The sequence below is a fragment of the Pelodiscus sinensis genome, unplaced genomic scaffold, assembly GCF_049634645.1.
Source record: "Pelodiscus sinensis isolate JC-2024 unplaced genomic scaffold, ASM4963464v1 ctg87, whole genome shotgun sequence".
In the NCBI taxonomy this organism is placed as follows: domain Eukaryota; kingdom Metazoa; phylum Chordata; order Testudines; family Trionychidae; genus Pelodiscus; species Pelodiscus sinensis.
The window spans coordinates 73,293-86,937 of NW_027466017.1; the positions used below are offsets into that span (position 1 = coordinate 73,293).

General features: G+C 61.9%; 2 protein-coding genes across 3 annotated transcripts; one reads left to right on the plus strand and one right to left on the minus strand.

Moving 5' to 3' along the window:
* Nucleotides 1-337: 337 nt before the first annotated feature.
* Nucleotides 338-3,665, plus strand: LOC106731848 (lymphocyte antigen 6 complex locus protein G6f-like). 2 transcript variants are annotated; one of them, XM_075918292.1, is made up of 7 exons: nt 338-574; nt 1,681-1,977; nt 2,065-2,340; nt 2,895-3,048; nt 3,164-3,201; nt 3,272-3,346; nt 3,454-3,665. In XM_075918292.1, the coding sequence occupies exons 1-7, from the start codon at nt 520-522 to the stop codon at nt 3,477-3,479; spliced, it is 921 nt and encodes a 306-aa protein (XP_075774407.1). In that variant the 5' UTR covers nt 338-519; the 3' UTR covers nt 3,480-3,665. The 2 variants fall into 2 exon arrangements, with proteins under 2 accessions (XP_075774407.1, XP_075774406.1); XM_075918291.1 differs by having other exon boundaries at nt 415-574; nt 3,287-3,346.
* A 2,751-nt stretch (nt 3,666-6,416) lies between these two features.
* SPACA4 (sperm acrosome associated 4) lies at nt 6,417-12,976 on the minus strand. The gene is made up of 4 exons (XM_075918293.1): nt 12,958-12,976; nt 9,986-10,099; nt 7,853-7,966; nt 6,417-7,715 (listed from the first exon to the last, which is right to left on the minus strand). The coding sequence occupies exons 2-4, from the start codon at nt 10,035-10,037 to the stop codon at nt 7,507-7,509; spliced, it is 375 nt and encodes a 124-aa protein (XP_075774408.1). The 5' UTR covers nt 10,038-10,099; nt 12,958-12,976; the 3' UTR covers nt 6,417-7,506.
* Between the last annotated feature and the right edge of the window lie 669 nt (nt 12,977-13,645).

A 13,645-nucleotide genomic window follows, 5' to 3' on the forward strand; every position in this document is an offset into this window, starting at 1 on the left:
ATGACGTGCTTTTTGCCACCTCAGCGCCTCTTTGTCGCGGCTGGGGCGGCCATTTTGGCATCTCCACACGAGAGCTATGCCAAGCTGGCGTCTCCGGGATGCGGCAGCCATTTTGAGGAGGCTCTCTTGGGCTCAGTAGCTTCGGGGTCAGGATGTGGTGGCCATTTTGGTGTCCCAGGAATGTGTCAATCATTGTGGAGACATTATATTGAAGCCGCGCCAATGTACTAGGGATCATGGGAGCCATCTTGCCACGCTGACATGCGACCGTCTCTGGGGTGGGGCGGCCACTTACACAGGGCTTCCTTCCCCCGTGCTGACACGCAGCCTCCTCGGCGGTGGGTCACCCCAGTCCTCTTTCCCTGTCCCACACCCCGCCGCTGCTGCGTCTCCCTGATAAGCCGGCCACCAAAGCCCCACGTCACTCCAGAGACAGCCACGTCCGGCTCCGTTTCAGGCTCTTCCTCCTGGGGTCTTGGAGACAGAGCCCCACAGAAGGACCCTGGGGCTCGGGGCATCATGACCCGGGTCTGGCTCTTACTCTTTCTCCAGCTGCGACTCTCCAGAGAGGAAGGTAAAAACCTGCTTTGTATTGTCCTCCCGAGAGGTGGCTGCTTTGGTGCCAGCTGAGGGGTCTGTTATAAACAGCTGCCCCACCCCAGAGCCAGCCACATCCCAGCACCGGGCAAGGGGGCCCCATGTAACCAGCCCTCCACTCCAGAGCCAGCTGCATCCCAGTGCCAGGCGAGGGGTCCCCATGTAACCAGCCCTCCACTCCAGAGCCAGCTGCACCCCAGAGCCAGCTGCACCCCAGAGCTGGGCAAGGGGTCCCTGTGTATCCAGCCCCCCACCCCAGAGCCAGCTGCACCCCAGAGCCAGGCGAGGGGTCCCCATGTAACCAGCCCTCCACTCCAGAGCCAGCTGCACCCCAGAGCCAGCTGCACCCCAGAGCTGGGCAAGGGGTCCCCGTGTATCCAGCCCCCCACCCCAGAGTCAGCTGCATCCCAGCGCTGGGCGAGGGGGCCCCATGTAACCAGCTCCCCACCCCAGAGCCAGCTGCATCCCAGACCTGGGCGAGGGGTCCCCCTGTAACCAGCAACCCACCCCAGAGGCAGCTGCACCCCAGCGCCGGGCGAGGGGTCCCTGTGTAAACAGCCCCCACCCCAGAGCCAGCCGCATCCCAGCGCTGGGCGAGGGGGCCCCATGTAACCAGCTCCCCACCCCAGAGCCAGCTGCATCCCAGACCTGGGCGAGGGGTCCCCCTGTAACCAGCCCCCCACCCCAGAGCCAGCTGCACCCCAGCGCCGGGCGAGGGGTCCCCCTGTAACCAGCCCCCCACCCCAGAGCCAGCTGCACCCCAGCGCCGGGCGAGGGGTCCCCCTGTAACCAGCCCCCCACCCCAGAGCCAGCCGCATCCCAGCGCCGGGCGAGGGGTCCCTGTGTAACCAGCCCCCCCCACCCCAGAGCCGGGCGAGGGGTTGCCCTGTAACCAGCCCCCTCACCCCAGAGCCAGCCGCATCCTAGAGCTGAGTGAGGGGTCCCCGTGTAACCAGCCCCCCATCCCAGAGCCAGCTGCATCCCAGACCTGGGCGAGGGGTCCCCCTGTAACCAGCCCCCCATCCCAGAGCCAGCCGCATCCCAGTGGGAAATCTAACCCCTCTGCCTCCCCCTCTCTCCCAGCTGCCTACGCCCGGAAGGGGCGCTCCCGGCTGCTCTCCTGCAGCCTGGACAGGCCTCTCGCGGACGGGGAGCGGCTGGTGTGGTCCTTCCACAGAACCAACGCCCGGGACGCGGTGAGCTTGTTCCTGGCTGAGGGGGGCCGGGCCCCGGAGCGGCTGGGGGGCGCCTGGGGGCGCCTGAACCTGCTGCAGAACCACTCCCTGCACCTGCAGGCCGCCGAGGACGGGGACACCGGGAGCTACTGGTGCTCGGTGCAGAGCGTCAACCGCAACATCTACGAGCTGGTGGTGATCACAGGTGGGTTGTGAGCCGGGGGCCCCGGGGAGCCGACCTCCCCTGCGAGGAGCCCCGCCCCGTGCCCCACGGCCCCTCTGCCCCCCACAGGGACCCAGGTGCTGCTGACCAACTTGACCTGCCACCTGCTCTCCTGCGCCTTCTCCCCCCCGCTGGGGCCGGCGGCCCGGCAGGCGCTGGAGTGGCTGGCCGACGGGAAGCCGGTGACGGAGGCGGGCGGGCAGGGCCAGTACCGGCTGTTCTGGGACTCCCACGTCGCCATGCTCCAGGCCTGCGGGCAGAGGAAGGAACCCAGCAAGCCCAGGAGGAAGAAAAGCCAGTACGCATGCCGGATAAAGGACACCACGGTGACCTTCGATGTCGCCGGTACGTACCCGGGGCTGGGATGCCGGTGGGGGGGGGGAGGTCTCTAGGCAGGGAGCAGGGGCTAGTGGTTAGAGCAGGGGAGGTTAGGGGCCAGGATGCCTGGGTTCTCTCCACGGCTCAGGGAGGGGAGTGAGGCCTAGTGGTTTGAGCCCGGAGGCAGGACTCCTGGGTCCTCGCCTCACTCTGGGAGGGGAGAGGGGGCTAGTGGGTAGAGCAGAGGGACTGGGGGCCAGAACACCTTGGTTTGCTCCTCGGTACTGGGAGGGGAGTGAGGCCTAGTGGTTAGAGCTGAGAGGCAGGACTCCTGGATTCTCTCCTAACTCTGGGAAGGGAGTCGGGTCTAGTGGTTAGAGCAGGTGGGCCTGGGGGTCAGGATGCCTGGGTTCTCTCCCCAGTCTGGTAGGGGAGTGAGGTCTAGTGGTTAGAGCTGGGAGCCAGAACTCCTGAGTTCTCTCCCTGGCTCTGGAAGGGGAGTGGGGGCTAGTGGTTAGAGCGAGGGTGGGGGCGGGGCAGGACATCATGGTTCCTCACTGGTTGGTTGTGCTTCCCTTGAGGGCTGGGAGCAGCGAGGGCCCCCCCAGCCCGCGACCCAGAGGGCCCCCCCTGTAGCTCCTTCTGGATCCCGCTGGCCGTGTGTGCAGCGCTGGAGTTCGTCCTCCTCGTCGCCATGGGGGTGGCCCTGTGGAGGCAGCGGCGGCCGCAGCCCAGGTAAGTCCTGGGAGAGGTGCGGGGGCCAAGTGGTTAGAGCAGGGGGCTGGGCCCCTTGTGCTGCTGAGAAGGGGCGGCCCCTCTGCTGACTCATACCCCAATTCCCTCTCTGTAGGTCCCAGCTGGGCAACCGTCCCACCCACCCCCGGCCAGGTAGGTGCTCAACTTTGTTCAGGGAGCTGGGGGAGGGCGGAATCTCTTACTCTCACCCACTCTCATGTAGTTTCTTGGATTCCAGATCCCGCAGGGCTCAAATCCCAGATGCAGCTGTACGAGAACGTGGGGCCCCGCAGCACAGGTGAGAGCCAGCCGCCCCCCGGTCGGGGCCAAGCCCTTGGTCCCTTCTGCCCCCCCCCCAGCCAGCCCCATTTCGGGGGTGACCGTGGTACCCTGTCGTCCCAACAGGGGGCGCCAATTTGGCCCAGCCGTGACGGGTACCCAGAGCCCCCCCAGCCAGGCCAGCGGCTCCCTGAGGCCACCAGGGGCTTGCCAGGAGGAGGAGCTGGAAGAGGAACCCAGGCATCCGGCCCCCACTACTCCCACTGCCGTGGAGTGGGGCTGTGGGGCAAAGGGAGGGTGGGGGTTGGGGAGTGTTTGCAATAAAGCATGGAGCAGAATCTGTGATTGGCAGGTGGGGCTGAGGGGACATAATCGCACACACCTCCACTCAATGCACACACACAACCCTGGGTGCACACACTGCCACACTCACCCATGCACAACTGCACACACACACACACACACACACACACACACACACACACACACCCCGCACATGCACACACAACCACACACCCCACCGCACACACACACACACAACCCTGCACACCACCACACACACAACCACACACTCTGCCACACACACCCCCTACCACATGCACACAAAGAACTGCACACACACACCACCATGCACACCACACACACACACACAACCATGTGCACACACACAACCACATACAGAAAGCTGCACACATGCACACAACCACATGTATACCCCCTCACACAACTGCACAAATACCAACACACATGCATACACACAGCTGCATGCATGCAAACAACCGTACACATGTACACAGCCACACACAACAGACAACTGCACACATAGCCACACACACACACATGCACACACACCCCTGCACTCATGCATACAACTATATGCGCACACATACACACACAACCACAGACACACAACAGCTTGCATGCAATTAACCACATGCACACAGTTTCACACACACACACAACCACAGACACTCACTCAACCACAATCACAACCACATGCACAGAATGAGACTTAGACAAAATGACACCACACATACACACACACACACACACACACACACACACAGAAAACCAAACACTGTAACACAGTCACACGCACTGACAACCTCAGATGCACTGAGACAATCACACCTAGTACAACACCACCCCCACAATTATATGGAAAGTGCCCCTGCCTTCATGCTTCACACCCTTGTGTGATAGTTTTTGCACATAACACAACCCAGAAAGGGGCATTTTACCACCCGGGTAAAACCTCTATGTGCCGGCAGCTCCCCAGAGTTCAGGCAAGACCAGGCCGGGGAAGTGGCAAAGCAATGTGGCCGTGCCTCAGTTTACCTGTAAGTCACAAGCCACGTTCTTGAGCCAAGAGGGAGAGGAGGCTAGGCCGCAGGTGTGTACAGCGGCAAACTTGTGTGTTCTGGTCCCTTCTGGGGCTCGGAGCAGCCGGCTCTGGGGTGCCCCGGGGAGCGCCAGCCGCCACAGGGCAGGAGAGAGGGTGATCCAGGCGTGGGGCGTGTCGGGGTTGCCCTACAGGGTATGAGCATGGGCCTACGGTGTCGTCAGCAGGTTGTAGCTACCCCCGGACATCCGGGGAGGGGGACCTGCCAGGTGGAGGTTATGAGCGTCAGGGGGCTGGCGAGGTTGTGGGGCAGAGGTGGGGGACACAGGTTGTTGTGGGTCTGAATTTCAGCCCACAATGTCACAGCCCATGAAGACACACGCCACACAATCACACCCAGAGAGACCCTCCCACAATGCCACAAACACACACCATCATACACACAGAGAACCCCCCCCACTATCACACACACACACCACATACAGGCAACCCCCCAAAACACAGTCACACACAGAGAAACTTCCCATAATAACACACGCAACACCCACATACAGAGAAGCCCACACAATAACACAGTCACACAACCTCCCCCAAATTCCTACAGTAACACAATCACACACCACTCACACAGTGTCCCCAATAACAGTCATACACACCATGCACAGAGAAACTCCCACAATCACACAGCGAAACCTTGCACAATAACACAATCACACACCACGGAATGCACCCAACAAAGCAGACCTACAAACAAACAGCTCTGCAGAGGACAAGGCAGAGCAAACCACACACACAATTATGCAGAAACACACGCCACAACAACACACCACAACAGGCGCACAGATACTCACAAGGAAACAATCCACACACCGCAAATACCATGCACATATAACGACGCAGCAAAAGCAACGCTTGCCACACACCACACGACGACAGGCACATTCACACAGCTACACCCAATGACTCACACACGCACAACTTCACAGCAAGACAGAAAGGCAGCGACACCCAATCACACACACACCAACCTGCCCCCTTGCCCATGTGACCGAGGGGGCAACACCACACAACTGCGCCCTGCCTACACCCCCCCCAAGCCCCTCCACACACACAGCCGCACTGTACCCTGCCCCCCACATGCCCCATGCACCTCCCCCTCCCCACAACCTGCTCCCCAATTTCACATGCACACACCACACACATTTACAACCGCAACATGCTCTGTTCTGCAATCTCACACCCCACAAGCCAGCCCCTCCTACATCTGGGCTCCCTTCTCCACACCCACAACCTGTCTGCTCTCGCCCGGCTCTGGGGCGAACTCCGTGTACTGCACAGGGAATTTCTGTCCCCCACCCCGTCACATTCCTAGTGCGAACAACACAACCACTCAGCTCTGACACACTTGGCCCAGGCACAGCCCTTGCGTGTCCTAGATCGGGGACAGGGCGGGGCGGACAGGGGCTGTGGGTCGGGGGTGAGAGGCACCGGCAAGGCTGGGGGAGCCCAGGGCTGGGGGGGCAGGGGCTGTGGGTCGGGGGTGAGAGGCACCGGCAGGGCTGGGGGAGCCCAGGGCTGGGGGGGCAGGGGCTGTGGGTCGGGGGTGAGAGGCACCGGCAAGGCTGGGGGAGCCCAGGGCTGGGGGGACAGGGGCTGTGGGTCGGGGGTGAGAGGCACCGGCAGGGCTGGGGGGACAGGAGCTGCGGGTTGGGCGTGAAGGACTAACAGAGACACAGCTGCCGGGCGATCGGAGCCGAGACAGGATTTTATTTTGGGTACATTTCAGGAGAACAAAGCGCAGGAGAAACCGAGGCACTGAGCCACCCCGCACCAGCAGGGGGCAGCACCAAGGGCCAGGCCACCAGGTGGAGTCAATACAACACTCCGGGCCCCCTCTATCCCTGCCTGGCCTCCGTGGGCTTTGGGACGAAGTCCCGAGCCCTCCCCGTGTGGGAGTTGCTATCTGGTGTTCGCAGGGCCGACGCCCATCCTGCCGCTGGGCTAAGAGGCGGGGCCTGGCATGGGCAGGGCTGGGAGCACAAAACTGCTGCCCGCAGGCGTGGGCGGGGCCGGCGTGGGAGCTTTGCACGCCAGATGGCTCTGGTGCCTCTGGGCACAAGAGGAGCCGTCAACTGCAACCATCGAGGCTGGATGCCGGTGGCTGGAGTTGGGGGCGGGGTTTTGCCCCCAGCTGCAGCCTCCTCCTCCCCGCCGATCCCACCGCTGCCACCAACGGGGTTGAGCGAGGGCACAGATGTGAAATCCAGGGCGCATCGGCCTCCAGGTCTTTGCCGGGAGACCCTCCTGCACCTCCGCGTCTGGAGTTTCGCAGGGCCGAGGCACGCCTGGCTCCGGAGATTCGTGGCTGCGGTGGGCACCTCTGGCTTACAAAGGCTTGTTGCGAGATTGAGGGCCACAGCGAAGGGGGTTCAAGGCTGGGGGGTGCCCCCGTACCTCATTCGTGGAGGGGCATTTATCCGCCGGCCCCGGCTCCCTCATTGACACGCCAGTGTCATCGGGAGCCACAGGCAAGGGCGGGCAATTCTTGGGGGAATTTTTGGGAGGGGTGGGTCGTGCAAAAATGGCAGCGCGCCCTCCGGGGCGGGTTTGGGGCTGGAGACCGGGGCCCTGGGTAGGTTACGAGACCGAGCGTGAAACTAGCCGAAAAGAAACAGAACAATCCAGAAAAGGTCACAGGTTGGGTCTCCGCTCTGGCTAACAAGCGCCCCTTTAAAAAGAAAAGGGGCGGGGCTATTTAAAGGCAATGTCAGGCTGGATTATTTCCCCCCTCAACAGAAATGGTTTCTTCTCCCTCACTCCCGGCAGGTGGGTGGGGATTAGAGGCCCTGGGCAAGCCAGGTGCCCAGCATGGCCAGCCCTACAACGAGGGAGAGGTGGGCCCCGGCGCTCGCAGCCGAATTGCAGAAGTCGCCCTCGCAGCATTCGTAGGAGGTGCTGTAGGTGATACCGGCCCAGGTCGAGGTGTCGTTGGTGTGGCATTTCAACTTGTTAACACAGTTCTTCTTCATGATCAGCTTGTGGCCGGCTAGTACGACAGAGCGGGGGGAGAAAAAAACGAAATGAAAACGTGACAATGGGAGAAAGGAGGGAAAATGAGGAAATGAGGCCGGGACGTGGAGAAGACACGAGACTGGAAGAGGGAGCCGAGCAAGGGGGCCGTACCTGCGCGGCCGCGGATGATAGCACAGAGCTGCCCCTCCTCGCAGGTGGTAGTGCTGGTGTGGCAGGGGATGCCGAATATGGTGAAGTCGCATTTCAGGCACTGCAGGGCCGCGCCTAGGAAGAGAGAGAGAAAGGGTGAGACCAAGCCCATCTCCTTTTGGGCTTTGGGGGTTGGGCCCCACACTGGCTGCACCGGAGAGCAGAGGCAGGGATGGGTTTTGTAGCTTTGGATCCAGAAACAGGATTGGAGTCCACAGCATTGGTGGTAGCAGTGGGATCGGCATCTGTAGCAGAAGGGGAGTGGATTCCCTAGTGTTAGTGGAAAGGGTGGGATCATCATCTGTAGCAGAAGGGGAGTGGATTCCCTAGTGTTGGTGGTAGTAGTGGGATTGGCATCTGTAGCAGAAGGGGAGTGGATTCTCTAGTGTTGGTGGCAGTAGTGGGATCGGCAGCTGTAGCAGAAGGGGAGTGGATTCTCTAGTGTTGGTGGCAGTAGTGGGATCAGCATCTGTAGCAGAAGGGGAGTGGATTCCCTAGTGTTGGTGGCAGTAGTGGGATCGGCATCTGTAGCAGAAGGGGAGTGGATTCTCTAGTGTTGGTGGCAGTAGTGGGATCGGCATCTGTAGCAGAAGGGGAGTGGATTCTCTAGTGTTGGTGGCAGTAGTGGGATCGGCATCTGTAGCAGAAGGGGAGTGGATTCTCTAGTGTTGGTGGCAGTAGTGGGATCGGCATCTGTAGCAGAAGGGGAGTGGATTTGCTAGCATTGGTGGCAGGAGTGGGATCAGATCGACGAGCAGTGGTGCCAGTGGTGGGATAGATAACTACCCTTTTATATGTAGCACCTTTAAAAGCAGCTGGATTCTGGGATTCCTGCCCATCTTGATATTGGCCCCCAACGATTCCTCCAACACACCATTAAAAACAGAAGACAAACACTGTGCACTCGCAGGCACACAAACACGCCAACACATTCAGGAAGGGACTGCCAGGCCGACACACACACGGCTGCTCGCAAGGACACACGCGAGCCGGCAGACTTGTGCCTGCGCACCCCACAGCGAGGCAAACTCATGGGCACGTGGCCCACGGCGCCAGCACGGAACACACACCACAAAGCCCGGCAGGCAGACACAGGAAACACACGTGCACATACATGTGAAGCGCTGGGTGTGTTTTGGCGAGCGAGGTTTCAAACCACAGCAAAAACAGCCCAGCCTGGAAAACTGGATTCAAGTCAAAACCAAATCCAGATTCCTCCCTTGTTCGTGTGTGTGTGTGTGTGTGTGTGTGTGTGTGTGTGTGTCCTGGATGTTGTGTGTGTGTACTGCATGGAAATTCTGTTGCCTACTGGATTCCTCCCCCCCTCCCCTCGGCCAGCGCCCTGCCTCAGCCTGAGTCAAGGACAAAAAAAACCTCCCGGTTGCCTATTTGGATGGAAAATGGCAGCTCCTCCCAAGGGTGGGGAAATGGGGCTGGGGCTGGCAGGGCTTGGTGTGTCCCCTGGGGGTGAGTGAGGCCCTTCCTAAAGGATGGGGAAACTGAGGAAGCGGGGGGGGGGGAGGTTCTGAACTGGTGTTGCTGGCTGGAAAAGAACCCAGGAGTTCTGGCTCTCACCCGTTCCCTCCACTGACCTCCCCTTCGTGCGGCCTCGGGGCTCGGGGTGGGGGGGACAATTTGGAAATGCAGGTTGAGTGGGGGGCGGCGGGTGGGTCTCTTGGGCAGGGAGCAGCCTGTGGCCAAAATTGGGGCATGGGGGTGGAAAAGTGGGGCACAGAAAGCTGTGGGGAGGGGGTTACTCCCGGCGCTCAGATTGGTGGCAGCAGTGGGCTGAATCGTTGCCAATTTACCCCCAGCGCGCAGAGGTGTCATCCCTAAACTCCCCAGCCCCTCTGCCCAGGGAGGGCGCTTATGGGGTTAAAATCTAGGCTCAAAAAGAGGGGCAACCCCCCACAACAACTGCCCCTTAGCAGATCTTTCTCCTCCCCACCCCACTGCCCAGATTGGTTTGTTGCGTGGCACAGACTTTCCGCAGGGCGGGGAAGGGAATTTGGAGAAGACAGAGGGATCGGGGAAAGTGCCCTCGGGGGAGAGGCCGTGGGGCGGGGGATCGTGTGGGGCAGGGGCCTGGCTTACCGATGCCAACGAAGCTCAGCGCGGCCACACACAGCAGGAGAAGTTTGGCCATGGTCGTCGTGGGGCGGACGGAGGCTGAGAGCTCGGAGATCGGACTGTCCCGGGGCACGGCAGCTGGGGGTGAGTCAGGCGTGTGAGCTGTGCCGTTATATATCTGTGTGCAGGCACAACTACACATACACACACGGGCGGGGCGGGGCGGGGGCGCGGTGCCAGGCTGGAAAGGGGGCAGGACACATGATCGCAGGGGTATAAATAGGGACAGGAATGCCAGGAGGCTACATGTAAACACACATAACAGCTACACCCGCACGCACACCCGCACACAGCCCCCACGTCCCAGCTACGGACCCACACTCATCCCACATGCTCCATCTGCACACACGCATCCCCCACAAACCGGCTACACCCCTTAGCTACACATACACACACGCTACAAACCAGCGACACCCCTCAGCTACACACACACACCACAAACCAGCGACACCCCTCAGCTACACATACACACACCACAAACCAGCAACACCTCTCAGCTACACACACACACACACACCACAAACCAGCGACACCCCTCAGCTACACACACACACACACCACAAACCAGCAACACCCGCCCAGCTACACATACACACACCACGAACCAGCGACACCCGCCCAGCTACACATACACACACCACAAACCAGCAACACCCCTCAGCTACACACACACACACACCACAAACCAGCGACACCCGCCCAGCTACACATACACACACACAGCCCAACAAGACACACACATCCCGGCCCACATATCCCTCCACCCCAGCTACACACACATCCCCCACACCTCAGCTACACACACACACACACACACACACACCCTCCTCTCCCCACTATGCACACTCACACACAGCTCCCACACCTCAGCTACATATCCACACTCATCCCCGCACACTCTATCTACACACACACATATCCCCATAAACCAGCTACACACAAACCCCAGCTACACACATGCACATGTAGTCCAATGATTCACACACCTTTCTGTTATGCATACCCACACTCATCCGCCATGCTCCAGCTACACACACACACACACACACACACACACACACACACACACACACACACACACACACACATCCCCCAGAAAATAGCTACACGCACACCCAGCTACAGAAACACACCCAGCCCAACGACACATTCACACACATCTCTCATGCCCCAGCTACACACACTCCCTCACACACCATCTGCATACACAATCTCCCACAAACCAGCCACACACACAGAAACTTATCCCACACAAACCAGCTGCACCTCCCCATCTACACAAACACACACACACACCCCACAAACACCCCAGCTATACACACTCACACACACATCCCCCCACAAACCAGCTACACGCACCCCAGCTATACACACACACATCCCCCACAAACCAGCTACACCCCCCAGATACACACACACACACACATCCCCCACAAACCAGCTACACACACACCCAGCTACACATACACACACACACATCCCCCACAAACCAGGTACACCCCCCCAGCTACACACACACACAAATCCCCCACAAACCAGCTACACACACACACACACACACACACACACACACACACACAAATCCCCTACAAACCACCTACACACACACACACAAATCCCCCACAAACCAGCTACACACACACACACATCCCCCACAATCCAGCTACACCCCCCCAGCTACACACAGATCCCCCACAAACCAGCTACAAACTCGCCAACTACCCCCCCAGTCACACACACACACACGCCCCCTCCCGGAGCTGGGAGCCCCAGTGGGGCTGGGCCCCTCTCTGGCGGGCGTGTGACGCGCATGTGACAGGCCGGTGGGCGGGGTAGCCAGCTCAGGGTCACCCCCCACGTCACCGCCCCTTGAGTCAGCCCCCTCCCCCCCAGCAGCGCTCCCGCCGCCGCCACACCCGGTGAACACCAGAACCCGTCACACCCCTTCCCCTCCCACAGCCAGGACTCCTGGCTCCCCCCCCCCGCCTGCTGTAACCACTAGGGACCGCTCCCCTCCCAGGGGAGAACTCTGCCCCCCCGCCCCTCCTGAGACAGCCAGGCCCAGGGTTCCTGTGACCCCCACCCTCCCATGGCAGAGGCACTTGGAGCCCCCGCATAGGCTGGAGGAGCGACTCCCTTCGCCGGCGGCAGTAGAAGGCTCTTATCCGACTCGGAGCAGCTCCCCGCCGACGCCGCAGAGCCCGGCAGCAGTAGTCGGCTGGCGTCCCGCCTCTTGCTGGCTCCCCTCCCGCCTCCTCCCCGCGATGCCCGCTGGGTTCCAGAGCACTGGGTGCTAGAGCCGCCGGCGCCCCCCTGAACCCAGAGAATTGGGGGGGGGTGGGGGAGGGAGAGGCTTTCCCAGCATGCACCGCACAGGGGGTCTCGTCTACACTCTAGGCCCCGGGGCGGCGGGGGGCTGGCCGTTCTAGAGCCTGGAAGGGAACAGGAACGTCCCGGGCGCTAGAGTCCCCGGGGGAGAAGAACGAGGACGATTCCCGGAGCAACTCGGCTCCGTGTTCCCCCTCCCAGCGTGCGGGCGACTACGGGGTGGGGGGCTAGAGGGGCCAGAGCCGGGGGGGCACCTCTCCGGCGCCGGAGCTCAGTGCCCCCCCCCCGGGATTCTAGAGCCGGAGGCTGAATGTTCTGGGCTTGAACGGGAGCAGCCTCTAGCACCCCCCACCCCCGAGCTGGGATCGGGCCCGGGATTGCCCTGGCTGGGAATCGGGTGCAGCCACCTGCTGCCCCCTGAAAACTGGGACCGATGGGTGCCCCCCTCCCCCGCTCTCTCCTGCCCCCCCTCCCGGACAGACCCCACCCCCACCACAGTCTGCACCCGCACCCCCCCTCCGGCCAGACCCCACCCGCACCCCCCATCCGGCCAGACCCCACCCGCACACCCCCACCCAGCCAGACCTCACCCCCACCCCAGCCTGCACCTGCACTCCTGGTCCCTGTGCGACTGCAGGGGGGCGGCGGGGAAAGGAGAAATGGACTGAGGCAGCCTGGCTCCCAGCCCCTCCCTGCTCTAACCACTAGCCTCCCCTCTCCTCCCCTCCCAGAGCCGGGGAAGGAACCAGGCGTACTGGCGCCTGGTGCAGTTCCCAGCCCCGGTTTGCTGACTCAGACCCTCCCCCCCAAATGCTTACTGAGGGTCGGGCACTTTGTGACATTTCCTGCTGCTGGTCGGGGGCGGCTGCACCACTGGGGTCACGGGGACGGGAACCCTGCACCCCGGGCCTGGGGACAAGGGGCAGGGAATGGGGCTGGGGCCTGTCTTTTCTAAGGGGTTGGGGGGCAGGGGCTGCAGGGCAGGAGTGAGGGGCACCGGCAGGACCTGGGGGCAGTGGCTGGGGGGCGGGAGTGAGGGGCACCGGCAGGGCCTGGGGGCAGTGGCTGGGGGGCAGGAGTGAGGGGCATCGGCAGGGCTGGGGGGGCAGGGGCTGGGGGGCGGGAGTGAGGGGCACCGGCAGGGCCTGGGGCAGTGGCTGGGGGGTGGGAGTGAGGGGCACCGGCAGGGCTGGGGGGACAGGGGCTGGGAGGCAGGAGTGAGGGGCACCGGCAGGACCTGGGGGCAGTGGCTGGGGGGTGGGAGTGAGGGGCACCGGCAGGGCCTGGGGGCAGTGG